General features: G+C 38.6%; 2 protein-coding genes across 5 annotated transcripts; one reads left to right on the plus strand and one right to left on the minus strand.

The window, feature by feature from the left end:
• Positions 1–778: 778 nt before the first annotated feature.
• On the minus strand, positions 779–10,112 carry psmg2 (proteasome (prosome, macropain) assembly chaperone 2). Of its 2 annotated transcripts, none has more exon segments than NM_001011145.1 (8): positions 779–1,270; positions 1,923–2,015; positions 3,372–3,492; positions 4,244–4,417; positions 5,917–6,035; positions 6,140–6,198; positions 6,477–6,648; positions 10,016–10,112. In NM_001011145.1, coding segments are annotated over 7 exon segments (786 nt in total). In that variant the 5' UTR covers positions 10,073–10,112; the 3' UTR covers positions 779–1,270; positions 1,923–1,931.
• A 99-nt stretch (positions 10,113–10,211) lies between these two features.
• Positions 10,212–26,118, plus strand: cep76 (centrosomal protein 76kDa). 3 transcript variants are annotated; one of them, XM_012964737.3, is made up of 12 exons: positions 10,212–10,609; positions 12,801–12,956; positions 13,046–13,127; positions 15,180–15,404; positions 15,802–15,987; positions 16,558–16,655; positions 16,941–17,069; positions 17,413–17,601; positions 19,102–19,268; positions 21,734–22,067; positions 22,956–23,173; positions 25,801–26,118. In XM_012964737.3, exons 2-12 carry the CDS (start codon positions 12,801–12,803, stop codon positions 25,937–25,939), a joined length of 1,923 nt encoding a protein of 640 aa, XP_012820191.2. In that variant the 5' UTR covers positions 10,212–10,609; the 3' UTR covers positions 25,940–26,118.
• Positions 26,119–26,534: the final 416 nt, after the last annotated feature.

A 26,534-nucleotide genomic window follows, 5' to 3' on the forward strand; every position in this document is an offset into this window, starting at 1 on the left:
TATTTCCTAAGGAGAAATTTTAGTTTAGTTTTCAAAATATGCTAGAATTTTTGTGTAATTCCACTTCTGTAAAAAGATATAGGTTTCTAAATGTCTAATAAAGGAAGAAAAATAATATTTTCCATAATATAAACACACCCATATCAGAAACATGAATTATTTTATTGCCAAAAATACAACTGATTTGGAAAGTTCAATGTCTCTTGAAAATGCCAATACCAAATATGTATAGTTTTATGGCGATTTCTCACTTGTATAGGTCACAAACTCTATGCAGTACCCTACTAACTTCCCAAAGCACTGCCAGAAAGCTGCATACTTCAGATTTCAAGGCCATATATTCCACTTACAGTAAAGTTCTTACTTACAGTGACTTGGGGCTGGAGCAGGAAGCTCTAACAGCAGACACGAGTGTGATACAAACTGTTCTTCTGTCGCAGGACCGACTTGCCAGCCCCCATGGCTTATTGCCTATTGCAGGGCCACCCAACCCTTTTATACGCGTGAGCCACATTCAAATGGAAAATGTTTTGGAGAGCAACACAAGTATGAAAAAAGTTCCTGGAGGTGCCAATGAGAGCTATTATAGGCTATTTGATAGCCCCTATGTTGACTGGAAGCCTACAGGGGCTTCTGTTTGGAAAATACACTGGGTTTTTATGCAACTAAAACTTGCCTCCGATAATGAGCTGTTCCACGCCTTGTCCAAATATTCATGGACATAACTGTATGTGAAAATAAAGAACACACAAAATAAAAAAAACGCACAAACAAACCCTTAGTAGTTTAAAATAGAATATTTTAATAGCTATTCAATGTTAAACGGTAATACAGAAACTGTAAATCCTTTTTGTACTCCTTTAATTCAAAATATCTGTACGCTGAGTCCAGAGATTTTGGTGGCCTAAAACTCTGAGCAACGTTGATTACATGTTGAAGAACATGTTACTTGTATTCTTATTAGTAATCCTTGTTTGAAGTATCCCAGTGGCTGCACATTCAAGTGTATCTGCGCAGACCTAGATTTGTTTAGTCAGCATATAAAATGGTATCCACTTCTTCAAGTTTTATTTCACAGCAGAATGTAAAAGTGTCAGAGGATAGGATTACTTTCAGCTCTTCCACTCAATATTTTGGTGTAAAACTAAGCAGGCCAAATTACAAGTTACTACTTGTTACTTGTCATTGATTGAACAAATAAATAACCATCATAGCCAAGTAGTCCATTTAAGCTGGGGCAACCGGAAGCTCATGAACAGCACAAGAGGACCTACAGGAAAAGTATAAACCAAAATAAGCAGGGGTTAAATGTTTCATCTGGAGTGTTTCTATGTGCCAACTCATTGCTAATGCACGAGAATACTATTTGAGATACATTCTATACCTTATAGGAGTGTATGACTTTTAAATTAACCTTTACTATCATGCAGACTAAAATAAAATGTACAATTGTTTTTTTTTTTTATAATTATTTCTATTTTGGAACTGAAGCTTCTATCTGGTTGCTACAGTCCATTGAACCAAACAGTAGTTTGAACCACAGATTTGAAAGATAAATAGGGAGAGAGGGCCGAAAAAGAAAAACTGTTGCTTCAGATGTAATGTAATTGCAGTTGAATGCAGCATTTGTTTCTCCATTTGCTTTCTCTAATTTTGACTCTTGTAGGGGGTCATTTTTTCCTCCAGGCCTGTTAGCTGCTCCATTGTTTCAGGAGTCAAAACCAAGAATGCAGATAATATAAACAGACAAACAGTTACTACGTTCATTAGCAGTTACATTTACAAATCAAGCCAACACCACTTCAATTAATGTTTATTAAAAGTTGCATTCTCAATTATTTTCTTTTTATTATACAAAACAATTTTTGGGTTACATTCTATTTAATGCCCGATAAATTGTTTACAAACAAAAAACTATATACCCAAATCCATCAGAAGATGGCAGCAGGCAAACCACTACCAAATAGCAACCGCCAGGATCCAGGTGCCTTCCACTTGGCAAGGACATCACCATTCTGTTGAAACAAGTAAGTGGTTACAGTAAATTACTCTTAGCTAATTTGCATTCTTGCTAAACAATATCAGTAACCAAGGGGTCCATTCATTAAACCGCAATTAAGTATTTTTTCTCATTTCGTTAAAATTCCATGACTTTTTCGCAACTTTCGTTAATTTCAAAGCCAGACAGGTTTTCGTGCCGTTTCTGAACGTTCGGATCCAAAAATTGTGACTTCCAGAGCGCAACCACAATATTTTTGTACGACCGATAAAAGAACGTGATATTTTTGAACATCAGAAATGATCATAGTTTTTTGCATATTGTGATTTTAACCACAAAAAATTGTGGTTTAATGAATGGTCCCCTAAGTGTCTGAGGCTGCAAAGAAACTAAGTTCTGTGCACTGCCTGTACTTAAACCCTTTTATAAACTTCAGTGTGTTGCTGCACATGTTTTCAGATACTACAAAGGGTGTTTTTACAGATTAATATGAACAAATGGGAAAACTGTAAGAAACGTCAGTACAATTTACTCCTTTTCACATTTCACCAAACTATCTTTCTCTACTTCTTTCTGACCTAAACAGTGCTGCTAGGATGTTGCATATATCCTGAAGGTGATTTAAAACAAAATGCCTGGAATATGGTTTATTCAATAAGTATCCAAATTTTTATATCCTGGGTACAAATCAGTTTTTTTTTTATGTTCTATCCAGAATAAAAATCTGACTAGTGAAAATATACTGGTGCTGCATAATTTCTGACCAAATTTTATTGTATTTATTAAACAAGAAAAAAATGGTAAACCACCCCCCTCTCTTTGGGATCACTAGTTTTACAACATATGATCCCTTTTGTAATTTTGATGGGCACTCTAAAGGGATTGTATTGGCTTTTTTAAATATTTAAGTCTCCTATTCTATGCTTCTGACCTTGGCCTCTCAACAACTTCATGTGTAGCTTTGTTGATTCTATACAGATAGAAGACCATGAATTTACTATATGCACATTTAAAATGGTGAATAGTCAGGACTTGGGGTTTTCCAGATAAGGTATGAAAATCCAAAATACTGAAAGATCCCTTAAAGTTATCCACTAAAGTTATTTAAATATTAAATAAACCCAGTAGGAGGATTTTGCCTCCAATCAGGATTAACTGAATATTAGTTGGGATCAAGTACAAGATACTGTTTTATTATTACAGAGCAAAAGGAAATAATATTTAAGAATTCAAATTATTTGATTAAAATGGAGTCTATGAGAGACTGCCTTCCCATAATTTGGAGCTTTCTGGCTAAAGAATCACATACCAATACATACTTAAAACACTTTAAATTAAATCTCAGATTTAGTTCACAGTTCAAGTTACTTACTGTTGATGCTACTAAATGAAGCCACTCATTGACTTGATTAAGTAGAGAAAAGGCATCCGGTACATTGTCACCTTCAGAACAGAATTTTAACACAACAGCCATTTGAAGGTCTTCTAAACAACTATGACAAAAGAACAACAAATTATCAATAGATGGGTTTGCAAGAATATTTTTTTGCCTAATCAGAAGAAACAAATCCACATATCTTTCCCAGGTGTTTGTGGGACACAGGGACTGTGAGGGGACCAGCAGGAGGCAGAACACTAGAAGAGGAAAAAGACCCCTCTTCTTCCTGCAACTATACCCCCTATCACTTCCTGGTACTGACAGTTTTTTCTAGTGTCTTGAGAACTGGCAAGCTGATTACCATGTCTTGATCCAGGAGAGTGGGCCCTTACCTGAATCGAAAGGTGCTGCTGTTCATGACTAGATGCCCTTACAGCCACATGGGACTTCGACCTAGCATACACCTCCCCCTGTCCCATTCCTGGCCTAAGGGCCAATTCGCCACACAAATCCAGCCTTTGTGAATTTGACAGCATGGATACTGAATCACTAGTTGTAAGGGATTTTCCCCCTGAGTATATATATATATATATATATATATATATATATATATATATATATATGATGTCCCACAGACAACTGCAAGAAAAAAACGAGATTTTGCGATACTCACCATCAAATCCTTTTCTGTCAGGAGGCAGGAAACTAGAAGTGGAAGTATTTTTCCACTTCCAGTGTCCTGCCTCCTGCTGGTAGATACTATACTCCAGATGTCCTGAGAGAAAAGGATTTAACTGCAAATATCACAAAATCTCCTTTCTATTTTCAATAAGCATGAGAAACTTCAAACTGAATGAACTACCCACCAATCATCATAAAATCGCTTTGTAAAACCTCCTCCTGGAATGAAAACCCTTTTCTCGTTATCGTTCAGCCCTGGGTAAGAAGACACCTTTTCCATTTCCTTCCATTCCAGTTCTTTTAGCACATCTGCCACAGATTTCTGTAAAGCTGGAGTGACCAAGTAACGGAATGGTGTTCTGCAAAAGACAAGTTACATACCATAAGGGCTATGGCATACAGGGAACAATATCGCCACTGCCATCTGGTAGAGCTCAGCTCTAGTTAAATCGCTCCAGTCATCATTCTTTGTGAAAGAAAAGCACTGTATTGGATGCACACAGGCTGACAAAAGTATTGAATGCTTCTGTTGTAATGGCAGCCAAAACGCTTGTGGGCTGTTAGCCTTTATATAAAAATATTAGCTCTAAAATATAAGTTACTACTCCTACAGCATAATTTATTAAATAATACTTCTACTCATAAATTCTGTTACACGATCTACATTCTGTAAATAAAGGAGAAAGAAAGGTAAAAACTAAGTAAGCTTTATCAGAAAGGTCTATGTAAATACAGCCATAAGCACTCAAACGCTGCACTGACTTCTCTGAAAACATATTTCTTGTGTCTAATTCCTGTGCCACAGACACGCAGCTTTCTGCTCTCTCCTGCTCCCCCCTCCTTCAAGAACTCACTCCCCCCCCCCCTTAGGAATGTGGATCTGAGCCAAACAGCAGGAAGCTGACTCCTAAGGGGGAGATTTATTAAGAAACGAACGTTCATTCGAACACTCCGAGCGTATTTTCGCCGATTTTTTTCGCACTAGCGCGAAAAATTCGGAAAGCTTCTGCCACTGTTTACAATTGTTTGGTATGAAAATTTCTTGACTTTGGGATCGCCAATACGATATTATCGTGACTAATACGATTTTTTCGTAAGCATTTTCGTGATATTTGCGATCTTCAGAAATTATCGTATCCAATCCATATTTTTCTCTTTACTAGCCTTTCCTTCTCCTTTAATGCATTTAGAAACATGGCCTGCATCTGAATAAGTCAGAACCAGAGCACTGATTCAGAATATATAAAAATGCTATTGCTTGGTTTTTTTTAATGTAAGTGAATCAATATTTTCTCAGCACTTCCCTAATGTATTATGTTATAAAAAAGGCAGCCATATTGTGTGGGTTTGGGTGTTGGGTGCAGATTACGAGCATAGTAAGACTTCTTTATATGTGCAATTTTGTTTGGTTTTTTTTCTTAAACACAGGACCCAATTCTTCTTATTTGGCAGGGCCCAATACCCAAAGGGCCTGGCTAGTAGTATAGGGCCATGTTTACAAAGACTAAAAAAGTTCAGTATAATATAGTATACTGTTCCAAACTCTTCAGTGAAAAGGGAGCAAAAGTGCAGCCAGATTTTTATTTTTCTTAAAAGATATCAGAAACAGAAGATACTTTAAGTCAATGGTAAAAATTAATTATCCAGCAAATTAAAAAGCTAACAAGGGCTTTAAAGAAGAAGTAAAAGTATATTCATTGGGAGGGTGCCAACATTTAAGGCCAGTGCTTGCTAAAAACTGCACCAGCCCAGGGTATTTCTGTAGAAGCTCCTACAGAAATACCCCAGGATAGTACATTGGCCTTGGGTATCATGTAAGCAATTGCAATTACTCTGGGTGACAACACTGATAACATACCCAAAAAGCTGTGTATCATCTCTGTGATAAGCATGGCAACTTGAGAGAAGAATCACTCTGGCAAAAGCACATCTTTTAATCCAGGAAACCAGGGCTTGCCGAAAGGATTTGGATTTTTTCTTTAAATACAAAAAAGATTTAGTTATAACATGCCTTTCCATAGGGTATAACTTCACGGTGTACAATCAGTCTGCATTTAACAGTTTTCTAATAACATTCTTACCTTTATAACAAGTGATCTTAGCTGGAGAACTGCAAGTTTCTGGGATGGCAATGCATACACTAAAAAAAAAAAAACATAAGAGCAAGTTAGAAAAGCTTCTTTGCTGTGTGTCTCATGTTTATGCTGAACTACAGCTTCAACCATTCTTCAGCTATAGTCAAATGACCAAGACTACTGTGGCTGGGGTACAAAATATAGAAATTTCTGTCTAATCTCTGCAACTAAAAATCTTCTTTAGCCAAACACCATCCACACAGGCAAGTACCTACTACTCCCACTACAAATAACTAACATTAAATTAAATACCTACTTCTTCCACTGAAATTATTTTAAATACCTTCAGCGTTTGTGCAGAGTTCCTTTGCATTCTCTTCGTCAGTTTCATATGGATTGCTTCCAACCATAGGTACAAGGCAATCTGTGTAAAAATACCCCACTTTTGGTATTTTCAAAGTTGAAATAATCAAATCAATGGCTAATTGCCCAACATTTCCAACTGATATGGCTGGCTAAAACAAAGGGAACAGAAAAAAAACAATAGTTATGTTTAAGAAATCATTATCAAAAAGACTTAGTAGAAATATTACTGCACAACATATATTTATTAAATTGCCCTGTGTCTTGCATGGAAGTGTAACTTCATCACTGTAAGTGAAACTGCTCAGGCATTTGCTTTTACTAATCTATACTAATTAAAGGACATCCACGAAAAAAAAAGAATTTGCATAAATAAATGCTTTGCAAACCAATTTTCAAACACACATTAATTCAAACTTTTCAGTAGTTCTAAAGTAGGGATGTACAAATCCATACTTTTTGGATTTTGCATAAAATTTTGAGCAATGCTAAAATACCATGTATGGACATAAAGGACGGGCCTGCCCAACCGTCATCTGCCCTGATATCGGGCAGGTCTCAATCAGGCAGGCTTAATTTTTCCATTGGATAAGGGACCGCATAGGCTCGGTAATGCGGTCCCTGAACTGACAGCACCTATACCGTTCTAATTTGATTGTTTGGTCCCAGGGCCAAGCGAGCGGATCTTACCATTGTAACCCTATTTTGGCTACGGTTGTACTTTTAACACGCAATCACCTGCGTGTGGCGCTACAGGAGCCCTGAGCCCCCGCTTATTATGGGGGACAGGTGTAATATAAATGAATGGCGTGCCTCCACCCAGGGTAGGTATAGGTAGAACTATATGTATCCTCCCTGGGAAAACTCTATGAGGTCCTCCTTGGACCCGGACTCCCAGCAACTCCCGGTACATTGCCCCTCCCTTGGGGTAGCTGCTTACCAGGCAGTTGAGGATCCTCAGTATATGAACCACCAAGACACTGGTTAAAATGGTGAACCAGATGAACTTGTTTATTGATGCAGGCAGAACACTTCAGAGGATGTCACACAGACGGCTCAAGTCACACACTCTCTCTTTGGGCTACCCCCGGTACTCCCGCCGGATGCTTCCACCTAGGAACTCACGCGTCCACGGTCCACGCGTAGGGCCCCTTCACTGGGAACACTCCCAGGTGCTGACTTGGCTCCTCTTACTACACACTACAGGACCTGAACTCCAGCCATGAGTGCTGGGGGGTCTTAACCCCTCTCTCTCCTGTCAGGGCTATCACTGCCCGTTCTCTCTAGCCTGCCTGTCACGCCTAGAGTGACCTGTTACAGTACCTCCTGTACTAGAACACAAGCCTGTTATACGCTTCTTTACAAGAAGCAGTCCCAGGACGAAGACCTGCTGAAACTGGGAGTCATTCACTTTTATACTTTTAGCACAGCGACATCTAGTGGTGGCTGTTAACTTGCAGGGAAACTCCCTTTTCACACATAAACACCCAGGACCACCTTTAGGTGTCCAAATCTCATAAGGCCACCCTCATGGTGCCTGTCTAAAGGGGAACTAATCCTGGAGGGGCCCAATTCTTTGGGGTCCCTACACCATGTATGGCCACCTTAAGACCCTCACTCTCTAGTGCAAATGCAAAACTCCCCACAAACACAGCCTATTGTGATAGGACAAAGGACAGCTTTTTTTTTCCACTGACATATAAGGAATGTGTAGCTGTAAACCAACAATCCCTGTTATAAATTTCTATAACATTCTTATCTACATTACTAAAAATCTAGTTCTGCATACTTCTGACCAGTAAAAATGTTTCAGTGCATGGCATGAGTATGCTAAACAATGCAGATATGTTATGACTAAGTAATTAAGTTTTAAGTGAGCTTTGCTTTAGTTTCCCTGTAAGAAGTCATCTTTGTGCATCAGACCTAACACAGGGGAGGCTAAATTCCATAGATGTGTCCTAAATTGCAACAGGATAGTTGCCTTTAGCATCCGATCAGATATTTGCTTTCGTTTCAGAATGGTAATAGACTTATCAAAGCTGTTTGATAGCCATGGCCAAGTGTACTTTTGTAATTTAGCACTTATGTAGGTAAATAAGCCCTAGTGTCTTAAGGCAGGTTAAAATGTAACACTTTAATTTGTTCTACGGGAGATTGCCACCTAGCATCAGCTAATGGGGTTTGGGGCAGCCTCTTGAACATACACTGGAAAAATGTATTTTACCACTACAGCCACGTTTCTGCTTTCCCCTTGTGACGTGCTTGTACCTTTAATATGTGGGAGCAAGCACAGGTCTGTTAAGTGCTGTTTAAACAGTACAGAGCAGGAAGGGGAGTAGCTGAATGGGAAAATTAGATTTTTACCTCAGCGTTTATGGAGGATGCAGTTTCTTTATCTGCTACAGACTCCATGATGTTTCCACCTTAGTTTCCTTCCAAATACCACACAAAATGGAGTGTGTAATCTCCTTTATATTTTAAACATGAGGAGAGACATTTTTTATTTGTTCTGAAAAAAAAGAGTGACGTTAGACACTGCTTTCTTTCCTCCTCATTTGACTGCCCCAGGAAGGGTTCAGTCAGGGTTCAGTCCCACATGGATACTCCTAAGATTAAACAAGGAGGTATCTCTTCTCCATTTGAAGTTAAACTAAACGTGTCTCATGGTTCCACTCCCAGTAAAGAGGCCCGTTTGGGCTGCTCTAGTGGGAACCCTGCACCCTGTAGGAGGTCTGTCTCTACAGACAATGATTCCCAGGAGTGTGACGCAGATGTCAGTGGCTTAAGAAAACCGAGTAATCAATTATCTTCCTGAGTGAGTTTGCAGGACAGATAACTTTCTTCTAATGCTCAAGGTACTATAGCCTCGTTTATTACTCCTTTTATTCTTAGTCCATATATAAGACAATTACAACTTGAACTGCATCTTCATCTTTTTAAATCTCTGCTCCTTTCAATGACATTCCCTTATTTTTAAGACTATTATCCAGCAGACTTCCAGTAATAAATCTAATTTCAGCTACTCTCCTCCCTGCTCTATGCTGTCCAATCAGCACTGAGCAGACCTGTGCTTGCTCCCACATATTAAAGGCACAAGCACGTCACAAGGGGACAGCAGAAACGTGGCTGTAGTGGCAAAATAAATGTTTCCAGCTTATTTTTGGGAGGCTGCTGAAAAACCCCCATTAGTTGTTGCTAGGTAGCAATTCTATCCCTAGAACAAATGCTGTTTGCAGGTCATAGATTCCTGCAAACACTTCTTTCTACAAATGATACAGTCACCCTGAGCTGTGTAGTAGTATATCATCATACCCTAAAGTATTGCAGCATAAACACACATATTAAAAACCAAACTACATTCTCTTATTCTTATAGCTTTACATTTAGAGAAAGACAAATGATACTGGACCAGTCAGGAGTGAGCCTTCCCACAGCTGTCACTAGAAGTGGTTATAGCCCCTTATGTTACTATGAGTGTGCCCAAGACGTTTAGCCTGCCAGTGCGATAGCCATACATACCAGCAGCAGCGTATAATCACTCGGGAAATCCTGCTCAGAGCCTATGGGTACGAACATGACGGCGCACTGTATCTTTCACTTTTACATTCAACCCGGGCGCGCAATTTGCGCGTCACTAGTGCCGGACCTCGGTGGGGCCTTCGCTTTTGTACTTTGGCTGACTGCTCCGATGCCTGATAACAAAGACAGCGCTAAAGAAGGCTTCCCGCGGTGTATCCCGCCACCTTGAGGGCGGGGAAATAGATGGCAACAGTAATTAGGTTGTTATTGGGTGACTGCTTGAGGGAGGTATGAGAGTGAGTACGTAGCGTATCGTGATACAGATGGAAAGGAGCGGGTAGAGCAGAACCTGAGGCAGAGTCTGTTCCCTTGTGCCTGAAGAGCTTGGAAGTAGAGAAAGAAAGGAATGTGACACGCGGACGTACGGACTGTATGTGGGACGGTGTCTCCCCTTGGTGAATACATCATTCTGTAGTTTAGTCCTCACACAGCCAGCATGGCACTGCCTCCGGAGAAAGCCACCGAACTCAAACAAATCATCCACGAACAGCTGACCCGTGTAAGAAACCATACCAGGTTCTAATAGACGCGGAGGTCAGCGAAGTTGTCAGAATATTAAGGGAGTTGTAGTTATGGAATGGTTGACATTTGTATAAAGCTGTGATTCCTGTAGGGGATCACATTTTTCTTTTTTAATATGAGAGGCAGTTATACATAGTTGTACTATTGCAGTCCTTTGCCCCCAGTCAGTAAGACAAACTCCTATAAAGATTGCTGCTTTGTTTCAGTGGTGTATTTACACTGCTAGTCTGCCAATGTCTTCTCTTCACTGTTACTCATGCTACAGGCTTTACTTACTTTTTGTGGAAACTCAGAAGCCAAGCATATTGAGCTTTGCACCGATGGTTTATTGACAGTATGTACACCTGTTGTGGCTATGATTGCTACTTAGATTAAAGGCAACCCTCTAATTTACACCAGCCACTAACGTTTTAAGTGATAAGTCCAGAGTACCCTTTTAACGCTTTGCCTGCAAAAGCAATCCGAGTTGGAAGCCTATAATTAAGGGTTTGTAGCCCCAAACAGGTCAGGCCTTTTGAGCCCCATCACGGTCACTCATGTGTTTAATTTTGTAGGAGCGCAGTCTTCTTCCCCCTCTTACATTGAGATCCAAATTGAAAGTTGTATAAGGAATGGCCATGTCCCTCTAGCCTAAAGGCCATTATGACACAGTGGCAACTTGGATAAGACCCAACTTTTACTCCTTTATTCTAATGGTGCTACTAAACTAGCTGTTTCTTTTGTGCTTAGCCACATTAAATAAAACCTATTTGGTTTTGATTTTCACTGCAAAGAAAAGCTAAGGAACATGTCATTGAGCGGCCTTTAGAGACTTGTTATCTAAACTTCTATTTTCTTTTTTACGGGCACCATAGAAGGCGCCTGAGCAAAATCTGCCGTCAGGGCTGAATCGGCAGAAGGAGGTAGAAATCCTATTGTTTCTACCTCCTTATCTGCCGTTTCAGCCCTGAAGGTTAGTGGCGGGTCTGACGATCTTTCGCACAAAAGATCGCAGATCGCCATGTGTGTGGCCACCTTTACACAGACATACATAATTTCACAGGAAACTATGATTGTCTGTTAAAACGGTGACCAATTGCAAACCAACCTCCTTTGTGGTGACGGTGTAATGCAACCCTTTCCTCACCTTGTTCCATTGTGATTTATGGAGTCTGGGACTTGAAGTCTTTCTGCTTTCCATAGAACTGTGCATCACCCACTATGGAAAGCAGGGGAACATCAAGTCCCATAATCTATTGCATCACAATGGAACATGGTGAGTGAGTAGTTTCAGTAGACTGTGAACCTGTGGTCCCTGTCACAGTGTTTGCATTTCAGTCTGTGGAATCTGGTATTTCTATGTGAAAAAAAATACATTTTATATTTATGGAATTTTAGAAAATGTTTATGCATCTTTTCTACATAATCACAACTGAAGTGGACCATTACAAAAAAGAAGGTATATTTTCCCTTTAAAAGCCACATTTAGTGCTAAAATGACCATCAAGGTTGCACAAGTCTTCTTGAAATGTGCCCCCCAATGAGTGTTGCATATACAGTACAACCCAGATTTTTTATTTTCCAAAAAATAAAAATGGTTTAAATTCCAGGAAAACAAAATTAGTGGACATAAAATTGGGGTTCTTCTTAAGGATACATGCTAATTTTTGGCCATCTTAGAAGTGACAAATTCTGTACTTGACTAGAAGTATCTTGTTGTTCTTAGAAGATCTCTTGATCACCAGCAAAGCTAAGTACACAGCAGAGAATTAAAATTATTAGACAGTTCAGGGTTACACTATGTATATACAAATATACACGGCAATGCAGAGAGCATGCTCCAGCCAGTGACAATGTTTTTTTTTTTTTTTTTTTTTGGTTTTGGTATCACAGCTCTCTGTCTCTCTGTATGTGAAAGTATGTGTAAGGACTAGTTTGAAAGGATCTGACACACTATATTGCTGAAACTGAAAACATTAGTTTTACTACATCTACTGGTTATTTACATATGTTGTGATTGAAGAACATATTAAACATTAATTCTGAGTCTTAAACAGTATAGGCCAGCATGTATCATATTTTGCCTTTAAAAAAAATACAAATATATGTATCCTAAAAGCTGGTGAATATCTTGATAAAACTTTAGTGTAATGGGAAATAAAAAAAACAGTGCCGATACAGCATACAACATAATTAAGATCATTGATCATTTTGGTGGTTGTAGATGGATGTGCACGGCAAAATACGAGAAGTCTTGGCAGAATCGTTAAGAGAAGAATTTAGGACAGAAAGCCAGCAGTTATCGGAGGAAGATCTGATGAAAGCCTTAAGGCAGCGAGGTATTGTTGATGAAGTCATGAAGGAACTTCATTTTATGGAGGTGAGTTAGGGAGGGTGTTAAAAAATGTGTGCTTTTATTAGATTCATGAAATGCACTTCCTAATGTAATATTTGTTTTATTTAATTTAGGACAGGGATACCAGGGAATTAACATCTACACCAAAGCCAGCCACACATTTTATTGACAAAGAACCAAGAACACTAAAAAAAAGTAAGCTAGTCGTATTTATAGTATACAGGTTTTGTACAGGTACAGGCTGCATATTGCAGTTCTCGGTGTCTCTGAAAATACCCCGGCTTGACTCATGTGGTAGCTGTAGATCCAGAAGAGTGGGGCAGCAGCTTCCTGTCATTTTTTTCTGATTTGTTTATTTAACTAATTTGCTGACCAAAGCTTGCAACAAGGTACAGTGGTCTATGCAATTAGTCAAATCAGTCAATATCTGACCATTCAATACATGGCAGTTGTTTAATATCAGCCAAGTTGTCTAATAAACAGAAACTTTTATGGGGTTATGTAATAAAAGTTTCTAAGTTTGCCCAGGAGCAGTAACCCATAGCAACCAATCAGCAGGTAGCATTTACTGGTCACCTGTTTAAAAGCCAACACGTTATTTGTTGCTATGGGTTACTGCTCCTGGGCAGACTTTTATTGCATATTGGGGCTAGAGCATTAAAGGGAAAGAGAAAGCTTAACAGATTTAAATGTTGTGAATGCAGGCTTTCCGAAATGCAAATAACTGTGAATGTTAAATAAAAGTTTTTCTAGTGTCTGGATATACTGTGCTGCTTTCCATGGCCAACAGCTATTAAATGATTGTAAATTATGAGCCATAAGTTTGCTGTCTATGATAAATTGCACTGCAGTCCTGTGCCCTGATACTAGGTAAAAGAGCTTATATTTAAAATATACATACATTGTTTGATCTTGACTTTCAAATCAAGCTGCACAACACTGGTATTATGGGATGATGACAACTATTTAAAGGAAGTTTTTTTTTTTCAAAACACATCAGTTAATAGAGCTTCTCCAGCAGAATCCTGCACTGAAATCCATTTTTCATAAACACAGATTTTTTCATATTTAATTTTGAAATTTCACATGGGGCTAGCCATATTCTTCATTTCCCAGGGTGCCACAGCCATGTGACATGTGCTCTGATAAACTTCATCGCACTTTACTGCTGAGCTGCATGTTGGAGTGGTATCACCCCCCTCCCAGCAGCCGATCAGCAGAACAATAGGAAGGCAGCAAAATATCAGCTCCCAGTAGATATTAGAATAGCACTCAATAGTAAGAAATCCAAGTCTGGCTTGGGACTCCTCCAGTTGCATGGTAGTAAAACAATAGGTTTTAGAAGTAGTAGAAACAATAGGTTAGCTGAAAGCAGTTCTTATGTGTAGAGCTTTCTGAAAGCTCAGACTGAGGCACAATGCACTAAAATGGCTGCCTACACACCAATATTACAACTAAAAAAAAAATACATTTGTTGGTTCCAGAATCAAGTTTTCAATAGTAGAGTGAATTATCTGCTATGTAAACAGTGTAATTTAGAAATAAAAAGTATACCATAAAAACCATGACAGTATCCCTTTAAAGTTTCGTACCTGCTCGCTCTTTTGTTGTCATGCCAAAAAATGCATCATTGTTAGAAAGAATATAGACAATGTCATGCATATTTAATTTATATTTTAATAGGTATTTTTTAATTCTTTAGAATGACCCCTTGAGTATAACATAAACATTTTTTAAAAATTAATTTAATTAAAAAATACAATGTTTTGCTTCAAAAACAAAATATATTGGTGGATTACTCAGTAGGCAGAGAGACCAGTGTAATGTGTAACCAAGTTATTGGGTTATGGGATCCCTTATCCAGAAACCAGTTATCCAGAAAGCTCAGAATAAAGTGAAGGCCATCTCCCATAAAGTCCTTTCTAAAAATTTTTTTTTTTAAATTATTATTAAATTATAAAATTAATATTGTACTTGATCCTAACTTGGGTATAATTAATCCAATTGGATTTATTTAATGTTTAAATGTTTTTAGCAGATTTAAGATATGGAAATCCAAATTACAGAAAGACACTTTATGAAGAAAAGTCCAGGTCCTGAGCATTCTGGATAACCGGTTCCATAACTGTACAAATCTTCATACAGTGTATAAAAGTTTTACTCACTTAAGCCTTTCTTCTTTCTCATACTGATGTTACAATTAAAATAGACTACAGTAAGGCCAAAAATATTTTGTATTTTTTCCAGCTAATGTTGACCCTACACGTAGATACCTTCATCTTCAGGTTTTAAGTGGAAAAGCTTTTCTCGAGCACCTGCAAGAATCTGATCCCCTTCCAGGTCAAGCCTGCTCTACCTTTACTCTCTGCCTACACTTTAGAAACCAAAGATTTCGCTCAAAGCCTGTACCCTGTGCTTGTGAACCGGACTTCCAGGATGGTTTCTTGCTAGAAGTGCACAAAGACAGCTTAGGTAACACTGCATGCTTGGAATATTTTTATCTCCAAAATGCTGTGAATGTTTTTTGTTTTTGACATGTTTTTTAATCCCAGTTCCTGATAGAGACAGCTAAACCATGGTGATTTATAACTGGTTTGGGATTATTTGAAGGAAAGAAAAAGTAACAGGAGTGAATTTTTCTAAAACCGAAACAAATTGAGCTCAGAAGATGCTGGTTTTTATGAAATCTAATACAATGGTCTTGAGCAAACTAGCAGAAATAATTATATGTGGATTAAGAAAATATATATTGTATCATTTGTATTATCTGTAGATTATTAGATATGACTGGGGATTTAGACTGTGATGTGTGTAGCATTTTGAGAAACCGGCACTTGGTGACAGAGCTCTTTTTTCTTTCCATTTTTAGGTGATGGAAGCAGGATGGCTGATGCCACCACCATGTTATCAATCTGTGACCCTGTGCAGCTGGTGCTATTAAAGACAGATACATCTGGTGAAACCTCACTAGTTTCATCCCACTTTTTAGAGTGGCGCTCAGTTCTGGGAACAGAAAAGGGAGCAACGAGTCTTGTTGTGGAGCTCCTTGGAGTAGGTGAGAAATAAATTGTGTCCATGTTGAATCCAAGCTGTTCCTAAGGCTGATGCCACATGGGGCTGATTCTCTGCCTGCATTTTTATGCCGTGTATGGCATCAGCCTAGGCCTTGATGCTCTACTACTCTCAGCCTACGTTTTTTTTTGCAGGCTGAGAAGCAGATCTTTACGAACTTCAGTAAAACTGCATTGAGAAGTACAGCTTCCGCCTCTGCTCGCCTCAAAACACAAAAGCAAGCATTTTTGGGCCAATCTCCCACTCTGCTGTGCTTCGTGTAATTGAGCAGAGCCAGAAGCTGTACTTGTCAACGTACTTTTACTGAGGTGCTTAAGGGATGAGATGCACTTCTCTCAGCCTACAAGAATATGCAGCCTGAGAGCAGTGTAGCAAACACTCCATGTTCCTTCAGCCTAAGGAAGAATGTATTAACTGGTCTTTGATCCTTTAATAACTCTAGCTAAGAGATTAATACAAAGCTAGAACTCAAGCATCAAGAATGTATTATATTTACCTATACATTCAAAATTTATGGAAATGTTCTAATGGCAACATCTCTTATGTTTTAAAGGTGCTGAATGCAAAGTGTCTGTTGGCATCCTCAATGTAAAACTAGAACTGTATCCACTACTAAACAAAACACTTTCCCAGGAAGTCATTAACACTCAGGTATGCAAAGCTAGTTGTACTACTAATGTACTTATATATAATTTGGTTTCTCATTAATACACCAGTGCAGTTAATGATAGCTACTAATTAGGCATATGTTTTTATTTAACTACTGCTTGTTAGAAAATGAATGCAAAGATCTCATCGGCTGCTATGGGAAACTGCACTAGTAAATTAGCCTCAAAAACTAATTTAGGAGGGGAAGTGTGATATGATATGCTTTTCTTAATACTATAATATTCATTTCAAGTGGTCCCAACTTCTTTAAAAACCATCTGTTCACAGTTTACCTTGGAACGGCAAAAGACAGCTGAGAAGGAAAGGCTCTTTCTGGTGTATGCCAAGCAATGGTGGAGAGAATATTTGCAAATTCGCCCTTCACATAACTCCAGGCTTGTAAAGATTTTTGCACAGGTTTATAGTGAACTTTTAATTAAATGCAGTGTTAATAACTGTCCATGTGATTTGTAACAGTATAATATTGTTTTATAGCAGACAAAACAATACAGTATCATTATTGTCCATTTATGGTCCAGAATTCAAGATCTGAAACTATAGACACATGAAAAGCTAAAACTAAACAATTTGAGCAGTAAAAAACAATTTGAAAGGAAATATACGTGTTTATTTTATAGAACAAAGGATTGCATGCACCCCTACTATTTCAGTAAATGGTGCCGATGCTTTCCTTAGTGAAGGGTAGTAAATTACTTCTAAATTACTATATATTTGTAATTTTGCCCTTTTGGTTTTTTAGGATGAAAACTGGGTAAATAGGCCAGTGTGTTCATACATTCGTCCCCTGAGAGCAGGTCGTTTACTGGATACCCCTCGACAAGCAGCACGCTTTGTTAATGTCCTGGGGTATGAAAGAGCCCCAACTGTTGGTGGGGGTGGCAAACAGGAACAGTGGTGCACCCTTTTAGCATTCCTTTGCAGAAATAAGGTATGAGATTAAATAGTTTTGATTTCATAGTTAACCATATGCTGTTTAAAGTAACTCTGCTTTTGCCTGAATAATGCAAAACTGTGTGTGTACTTAGCAGAGGAAAGATGTAGAAACTTGGCTCATGTAAAAAAAAAAAACACAGAATACAAGCATTGCAGTGTGTGCTACAAATACAAACAAGTGAGTGAGCAGCTACTTGTCAATTGTATAAAGATTAAGCTTCATCACACTCAGGATAATGAATTTGATAAAGAATTTGCAATTGGTTCCCCTCTGCAACACATCACTTACTAGACACACACCACCTGCTATCTCTTTATCAACATTCCACACTGCCATGAGGCTCCATAAATTGTGCTCTTTGTAAACAGCATGCCTCCACTTGCTCTGGTGGTATAATGCACTTTTTTGGGCCAATAATGACAATACTCCTGAGGGGTCATTTTACTTACTGCAAGTGCAGCATACTAAGGGGCCCATTTACTTACTCACGAACCGGCCGAATGCGTCCGATTGCGTTTTTTTTCGTAATGATAGGTATTTGGTGATTTTTTCGGAAAATTGTCGCGACTTTTTCGTTACTGATACGATTTGCGCGAAAAAACGCAAGTTTTTCGTAGGCGTTAAGATGCGCTCGTATTTTGTCACGACTTTTTCGTAGCCTTCGTGCCGAGTACGAAAGATTCGGATTCATTCAAGCTTCAGTATGGTGACTTTACTTGGGCCAGGTTGGAGCTGCAGGGTGCCATTGAGTCCTATGGGAGGCTTCCAAAATCATGCTAAGTCTGAAAGTTTTGCCCGCCGCTTACGAGAGCTCAATACGAAAAAGTCGCGACAAGATACGAGTGCATCGTAATGGCTACGAAAAACTTGCGTTTTTTCGCGCAAATCGTATTGGTAACGAAAAAGTCGCGACAATTTCCGAAAAAGTAGTAAAGGCGCCAAAAAAAATCGCAAAAAATACGAAAAAATCGCAAAATGTTCATTTTCCAAACGTATTTTTCCAATTCGGATTCGAATTCGCGTCTTAGTAAATGTGCCCCTAAGTGTGATTTTGGACACAATAGCTATTGTTTTACCCACAATTCAGCATTTTTCCTCATAATTCCAGCATAATTGGGTTTGCGAGTGGATGATGTGCCCAATTGCAGCTGATGTGTTGATATGAGGGTGCCTGTGCTTTGATAAAATGTGCTTCTGATCCGTTAAGAGCAAGTGCAGGCCTCTTTGGGAACCTTTTGGATGTGACAGTCGCTTCAGGGTTCATTTGTGTCTATAGATTTACATGTGCAGAATTTGTAAAAGCAGGTGGGATAACTAAATCGAAACGGAAAGAGTGACTTTGAACACAACCATAACCACAACTACATTTTACATTGTAAATTTGATATGTGATATGACTGTTCTGCTTTGACAGGATAGAAATAACATGATTTATTTATAACAGCAGTGTATTATTATCTGTTTAAACAATATTTTGTTGCCTTTTCCTCCTAGGGGGACTGTGAGGACCATTGCAATCTTCTTTGCAGTCTTCTTCTTGGCTTTGGATTAGATGCCTATGTGTGTGTGGGTACCAAAGGAAGAGGACAGGCACATACATGGGTGATGACTTGTGGAACTGATGGTGCCATTACATTTTGGGAGAGCTTGACTGGGCACAGGTTTGTCTGGAAAATTGTGCACCGGCTTATCATGCAAAACACTGTGTGATGATGACAGTTCCACCAGTATTAGCTCAGTAGATACAGTACATTTATGTTGCCTTGCAAAAGTATTTAGAGTTGATTTTTGCTTTCATTCATTTTACTTACTATAAATCTATGCTGTAATTGTATTCTCTGTCATTTTGGATAACAAAAATCATTTTCATACTATCATTTTGTATAGCAATTAACAGAATTGTTAACAGAATTGGTTCAGATTTGTCTTTTTAGTGAATTGTTAAAATAACTGCTACATTTAAGAAATCATTTTTTAGATAATTTTTTTTGTGCATATGAAGGACTGCTCTAAAATTAAGATTAAAGAGCATTCCAAAGAAATTTAAGGTAAAGCAATACAAATGCCTAAAGTGGAAAAGGGGTAAAAAACAGTATCCAGGCTCTAGTGGACACTGTTGGTACAGTAAACAGAAAGCTATGTTTCGAGAAATGTTCGTGCACATGTTTCTGGACAAAGAAGATGTAGGTTTGCCAACAGGAACTATAGAATTTAGTAGCTGTAACTGGAGTAAAAGTGATGGTAAAAATCTCAATCCAACTCAGTCTAATTAAAAATCTATAGCACTGTTTAAAAACGAAGATGCTTCTAGGAGAAGGAAAGGTAAAAACAACGTAAGCTTTATCGGAAAGGTCTATGTAAATACATCGCAGAAAAGCTACACTTCCTTTGTGTAAACATGTTCTTCGGTATCAGACTTCCTCTCTCAGAAAAATCCTTCATTCCCAGGCCTGAGTCTGCACAGCTCTCTCCTCTCTCCCTTCTCCTGCACCCCCCCCCCCCATAAGATTTCACTCCCCTCCCATTAGAATGTGTGATCTGAGTTACCAGCAGCTAGAGCTTCAGCAGGGAAGCTGCGAAGACCAAGCTAAAATGGCAGCTGCTATCTTAAAAAAACGGAGGGAACTTCTAGGGCTGTTTACTCGCATACCTCCCCGACTGTCCTGATTTTCACTGGACAGTCCTGATTTTAACAGCTCAGTCTGCAGTCCTGGATTCTTACTGAAAAGTCCCTCGCTTCCCTTTGATTTTCTGCACTGAATACTAAAAAAAGATACAATGTTTCTCAAACTTAATTAAAAAACTAGCTTTTGACAGAGAGCCCAGAAAAATTAACAAGCTGCACTTAGATACATAATTACTAAGACTTGCCATTTAAAGCGCAATTTCACCTTCATTAGCAAAACTAATAACACGCAAAACAAAACCCCCTGAAATGTGTTGAAACTTTAACCTGACAAATTTTGTAAAATGGGAGTGGTATTTAGGGGGTGTTGTCAAAAAAAATGTTGCCACACTGTGCGCCATTTCGTTTTGTCCCTCTTAACATTTTTCAAATGTGGTATGTACTCAGGTATGCTAAAGCTGAAGAATAGATAGTGTTCTAGCTTGCATTATTGTGACTAATCTGTAATACAAGTGACCTGCGATAAATTTGCCTAAAAGAACACCCCCAAATCCCTCTGAATTGTGTGCAAGGGTAGCATGTACAGTACTTCCTGAAAAATGCTCACGCAGACAACATATTTCCTTTTTTTTTTTTTTTAAATAACACAAAACAATGGCACATTAACAAAAAATTTTGAATTTCAGCAAAAATAAAAGTATCGGAGATATTTGTAGATTATGCATTTGTTGGGTATTTGAAATTTTTCTTTGCCTGTACTACTGTAATGACGGGTAAAAAATGTATGTAAAAGGGATCCTGTTATAATATCCGTACAGGTATGGGACCTGATATACAGAATGCTCGGGACCAGGGGTTTTCCAGATAAGGGGTCTTTCCGTAATTTGGATCTCCATAACTTAAGTCTGCTAAAAATCATTTAAATATTGAATAAACCCATTAGGTTTGTTTTGCCTCCAAGAAGGATTAATTATATCTTAGCTAGGAATAAGTACTCTGTACTGCTTTATAATTATAGAGAAAATGGAAATAATTTTTAAAAATTAGAATTATTTGCTTATAATTGAGTCTATAGGAGATGGCCTTTCCGTAATTCGGAACTTAATGGATAAAGTGTTTTTGAATAAGGGATCCCATACCTGTAGTGCTGTTATTTTGTATTGGAAATGTTTGATTAACTTTAGTTTGCTTTGCCTCATCTACGTATTTCTGTCCTTTCAGTTCCCATGGCTAAATAAGCCTAAAGCATCCTGGCACTGTTGTTAGAAAAGGTCTGTCCGATAATAGGGGTCATTTAGTTACTGCATCACTGTTGTGTTCCTGAAAATTTCTCCACAGCCAGTTGCACAAAAAATCTCGTTAACAGCACTTGCTTCAAAAAGCACAGCATAGTTACACTTGGCGCCTCTTGGTGCTACCTGCCTTAAGAAATGTTGTATATTATGTAATTGTATTTTATTTTGTAGGATCTTAACTATGCTTGCATTTTTAATCTTACAGATATGTGCATAAGCCAATTAATCCAGATGACCCTCCCATGGTTGAACAGCCTAAACCACTCTATCCATATAAAACTATCGGATGCGTCTTCAATCACAAGCGTTTTTTAGCCAATAGCCAGCCTTTAGATGCTGTTGAAGTCTGTGTTTTTGACCTGCATGATGAATCCAGGTGGAAACCCATGAGTGAGGAAGCTATTAAATCTGTCTGCTCTCCAGGATCGATTGCTTCACTTCCTCCATTTCCCCCACTCTGCGGCTCTTTGCTTGATGCTGCCACAGAAAGCAATGAAATTGAGCTGCAGCTCAGAGTGCTTGTGTTGGAGCACAGAAAGGTTGGTTTCTGCACAACTATGTATCACAGAGTAAGGCTGTATTATACATCTGGCCAGTTTGTTGGGTATACTGTAATATAAAGATGAACCCAAATATACAAAACTTTATTGCTTTGTTAAAGGACTGTGGTTGGCCTGGGCTGGTACAGGAGCACAAAACCTAATTTACAACATTTCTAGCTTACGTCTTTAGTTAGGCTTTAGTTCTCCTTTAAGATGATACAGGTATGCGACCTGTTGTTTCAGAATGCTCGGGACCTGGGGTTTTCCGGATAAGGGATCTTTCCGTAATTTGGATCTCCACAATTTAAGTCTGCTAAAAATCATTTAAATAATTAATAAACCCAATAGGCTTGTTTTGCCTCCAGTAAGGAATAATTATATCTTAGTTGGGATCAAGTACAAGGTACTGTTTTATTATTACAGAGAAAAAGGTAAATTATAATTATTTACTTATAATGAAGTCTATGGGAGATGGCCTTTCCGTAATTCAGAACTTTCTGGATAATGGGTTTCCGGATAAGGGATCCAATACCTGTATATTTGTAAAATGCAGAAAAAAAGATGCACTTTTATTGTTCTACATTATTGTATAGCTTCTTTATTTTGCTTCTAAAGAAACCTGTTATCGTTCAATTAAAAAAACTGTAAGCCGGGATTAATTATGTTGGGAATAATGAAAATCATATCAATAGATCAGACAGCTCATAAAAGCCAAGTAGACAGTCATGAATGCCTAACCTTCACTGAAAGCATTCACGGCTTGTGTGTATGTTTGCCTTTACTTTGAAATTGTGTTGTGAGCTAAGTTTCTTGGCTGCTATATATGTATTCAGTTCAGTGCAAGGTAAGAAATGTTCACTCCTGTATAATTGTCCCTAAATGCAGGATCTTGGTCTTACGACTGTTTGGGATGACCAGCTTTCCTACCTCCTGTCTCCTGCATTAGCTTCATATGAGATTGAACGTACAACAGGAATATCGGCTGGCAATGAGGAATTTCAGGATTGCATAAGAAGAGCAGTTCCAGATGGCCATACATTCAAAGGATTCCCTATCCACTTTGTACACAGAAATGCAAGACGAGCTTTCGCTACATGCCTACGGTAAGCAGTGATATTTCCTTTTTTTTTTTTATCTGTTGCGGCTCTACTAGTCATATTCTATACACCTACCTATAAAATTGGTATTTTCATCCCTTTCAAGCAGGGCTGCCATCATAAATCATGGGGCCCCTTACAACAAAATTTTTCTGGGCTCCCACTCCCTGCCCCCCCCCCAGTGACCCCTCCCATCAGTACAAAGGACACACACATTGGTAGCCAGGGGCCCCCTAAAACATTGGTAGCCAGGGGTTATGTTTTGCATTGGTGCCAGGGCAGGGACCCCCTAAAACATTGCTAGCCAGCCCAGGGACCCCTAAAACATTGCTGGTGCTCCCCCAGTGTCTTCATACTATGGCCTGCTCCCCCCAGCGTCGTCCTGCTTCCTCCGGCTTCCCCTCCAGCTGTGTCCTCTTCAGCCCATGAATCTGTCTTAAAGGAATACTGTCATAGGAAAACCATGATTTTTTTTTTTTTTTTTCCAAAACACATCAGTTAATAGAGCTTCTCCAGCAGAATCCTGCACTGAAATCAGTCTTTCAAAACCCCAGGTTATTTTATATTTAAAGGGGAAGGAAAGGCAAAGTCACTTGGGGGTGCCAAAATGTTAAGCACCCCCAAGTGACTTTAACCGCTTACCTTGTACCCCGGGCTGGTGCCCCTGTTAGGAGAAAATAGCACCAGCCCGGGGCACCTGGAGCGCAGCGCTTCCTCCTTCCGCCTTCCACTTCCTAAACTGCCGGTGGCCAGGCATGCACAGTAGAGCGAAAAAGCCGACTTAAATGTTTAAGTTCGGCTTTTCACTCTACTGCGCATGCGCGCGCAGCGAAGCCGGAAGGAGGAAGCGCCGGCAGCTACCCCGGGCTGGTGCTATTTTCTCCTGACAGCGGCACCAGCCCGGGGTAAAAGGTAGGCGGTTAAAGTCACTTGGGGGTGCCTAACATTTTGGCACCCCCAAGTGACTTTACCTTTCTTTTTCCTTTAAATTTGAAATTTCACATGGGACTAGCCATATTCTTCATTTCCTAGGGTGCTACAACCATGTGACCTGTGCTCTGATAAACTTCAGTCACACTTTACTGCTGAGCTGCAAGTTGGAGTGATATCAACCCCCTCCCATTTTTCAGATATTTTCAGAATATAATTAATTAAATTGTGTATCATTTCTGAAATAATCAAGTACTATTTTGTGTTTCCCTCTCAGCATCTGTCTCTCTTTATGCATGAGTCGGAGTCAGATTTTAATTGGCAGTTAGGTCTAATACATACTTTGGGGGGTGTTGCATTCTCTGCCCAGAAGATATATTAGAGCTCACTCGTTTCAAGTAACTGTCTAACAGAAATCCTGTTTCTCTACATGCAGGATTTTTGTAAAAGTCCATTATTTTGTTAGATTTTGTTTGTGCTGCAGTCAGTTTTTTTGAATTATCTCTAATACATCTGCTAGGAAGATGTATTTCCGGATAAGGAATCTTTCCGTACTTTGGATCTCCATACCTTAAGTCTGCTAAACTATTTAAACTTTAATTAAGGATTGTTTTGCCTCCAATAAGGTCTAATTATATCTTAGTTGGGATCAAGTACAGGTATAGGAACCGTTATCCTGAAACCTGTAATCCAGAAATCTTAGAATTGCGGAAAGGCCATCTCCCATAGACTCCATTTTAAACACATGATTCTAATTTTTTAGAAATTATTTCCTTTTTCTCTGTAATTATGAACCAGTACCTTGTACTTGATCCAAACGAAGATATAATTAATCCTTATTGGAGGCAAAACAAGCCTATTGGGTTTATTTAATGTTTAAACAATTTTTTAGTAATCTTAAAGCATGAAGATCTAAACTACGGAAAGATCCCTTACCCGGAAGACCCCAGGTCCCGAACATTCTGGATAACAGGTCCCATATCTGTACAAAATTTGAATAATTTTATTAAAATGAAGTCTATGGGAGATGGCCTTCCCGTAATTCAGAGCTTTCTGGATAATGGATGCCTTACCTTCTATGGTTCCCATGTTGTAAGTACTAAGCTGAAGCTTAAATTCCACATCTTTTGTTTATCTTACAGTAAACAAATCTTCAACAGTTTAAGGCTTGTGCCATACGGGGTGATTTTCAGGTGTTTTGCTCACCATGTTTTTTGCTGTGGAAAAATATGGGCCAGTTCTGCTGTTTTTTCAGGCAATAGTCCATTGATATGAAAACAAATGTTTTCACGTAAGAATTACCTGAAAGTGCCAGTTCTAGCACTTTCATAATGAGGTAAAATATAGGGTGCAGATGTTTTGTAGACTACAGGAAGTCAACTCCATGCTTCATTTCTGACACTCAATCCCGATATGTAATGTAAGACACTAAATGTTTGCCCAGGTGCAGTAAAGCGCTACCAATAAGATGTTTGCTTTTATACATGTGACCAGTAAATGCTACCTGCTGATTGGTTACTATGGGTTACTGCTCCAGGGCAAACAGTGCATTTTTTTACATAACCCCGAGGTTGTCTGAAACTGAGCAGGGAAACGCCAAGAAAAGCTTTTTGGGTACAGAGCTTAATGTAGCTGTCACTCCTTAGTTACAGATGTCCTGACCACCGCTCAATGGTTTAATTTTTTCCTCCTAAATTTCACAGGTCTCCCTTTTGTGATGAGATAATCAGCTGTCGTGGGGACCAGATGAGGCTTGCTGTTCGTGTACGAGTTTACACATATCCAGAAGCTGCTTGTGCTGTGTGGATTATGTTTGCTTGTAAATATCGTTCTGTACTATAACCTTTTTAGTAATATTATTGGAAATTTACTTGAATCAAACTTTTATATTTAACTAGAGGTGTGTGGATTTCAAAATTATGCTTTTATATGTTATTTATACAAACCATATCTTCTTACCATGTAATATTTTATTTTTATTTTTTTAAATAAAAATGTGTATGGGATTGTATTAAGCATGACCCCTTGCACCTTGATTTGAAACCTAAATCAAAGGTCATGCCTGTGCCATAGATTGCTTTCCATGATAATAATGAATATAATACTGATGTATTAATAGAACATTTAGGGAAAAGGTTATAAAAGTTTTGTAGTGTGGGTATTTGACCATTTAACATGCACAGCCTATGGTAATCAAGCTGTAGTGCAGGGGGCCCAAATAGTACAAGTAGAGCATTAAACTTCAAGTGTAGTATGGGATATCGCATACCAGGTATTTTTATCACCAATACCTTCAGTGGCAAAAAAAAAAAAAACTGCTGTGAATTACTACTTCTTTTTCAATTGATAGCTATAGTCAAGGACCAAGGGCTACTTTCTTAAACCAAACAATATAAAGGCATGCTTGAGACCTCACAACAAGAATGCAAGCAAAAAA

Source organism: Xenopus tropicalis, chromosome 6, assembly GCF_000004195.4.
Source record: "Xenopus tropicalis strain Nigerian chromosome 6, UCB_Xtro_10.0, whole genome shotgun sequence".
In the NCBI taxonomy this organism is placed as follows: Eukaryota; Metazoa; Chordata; class Amphibia; order Anura; family Pipidae; genus Xenopus; species Xenopus tropicalis.

What these genes read in the sequence shown, in the direction of transcription:
- cep76 (XM_012964737.3), top strand. Translation starts at nt 12,801, where the DNA reads ATGGATGTGCACGGCAAAATACGAGAAGTCTTGGCAGAATCGTTAAGA. An exon ending in TTGTAAAGATTTTTGCACAG is followed by an intron (nt 17,070 to 17,412) that starts GTTTATAGTGAA and finishes TTGGTTTTTTAG; the next exon opens with GATGAAAACTGGGTAAATAG. An exon ending in GAGAGCTTGACTGGGCACAG is followed by an intron (nt 19,269 to 21,733) that starts GTTTGTCTGGAA and finishes TTAATCTTACAG; the next exon opens with ATATGTGCATAAGCCAATTA.
- psmg2 (XM_031903337.1), bottom strand. Translation starts at nt 8,908, where the DNA reads ATGGAGTCTGTAGCAGATAAAGAAACTGCATCCTCCATAAACGCTGAG. An exon ending in GATGATACACAGCTTTTTGG is followed by an intron (nt 4,418 to 5,916) that starts GTATGTTATCAG and finishes TGTCTTTTGCAG; the next exon opens with AACACCATTCCGTTACTTGG. An exon ending in TTCATTTAGTAGCATCAACA is followed by an intron (nt 2,016 to 3,371) that starts GTAAGTAACTTG and finishes TTGTTTCAACAG; the next exon opens with AATGGTGATGTCCTTGCCAA.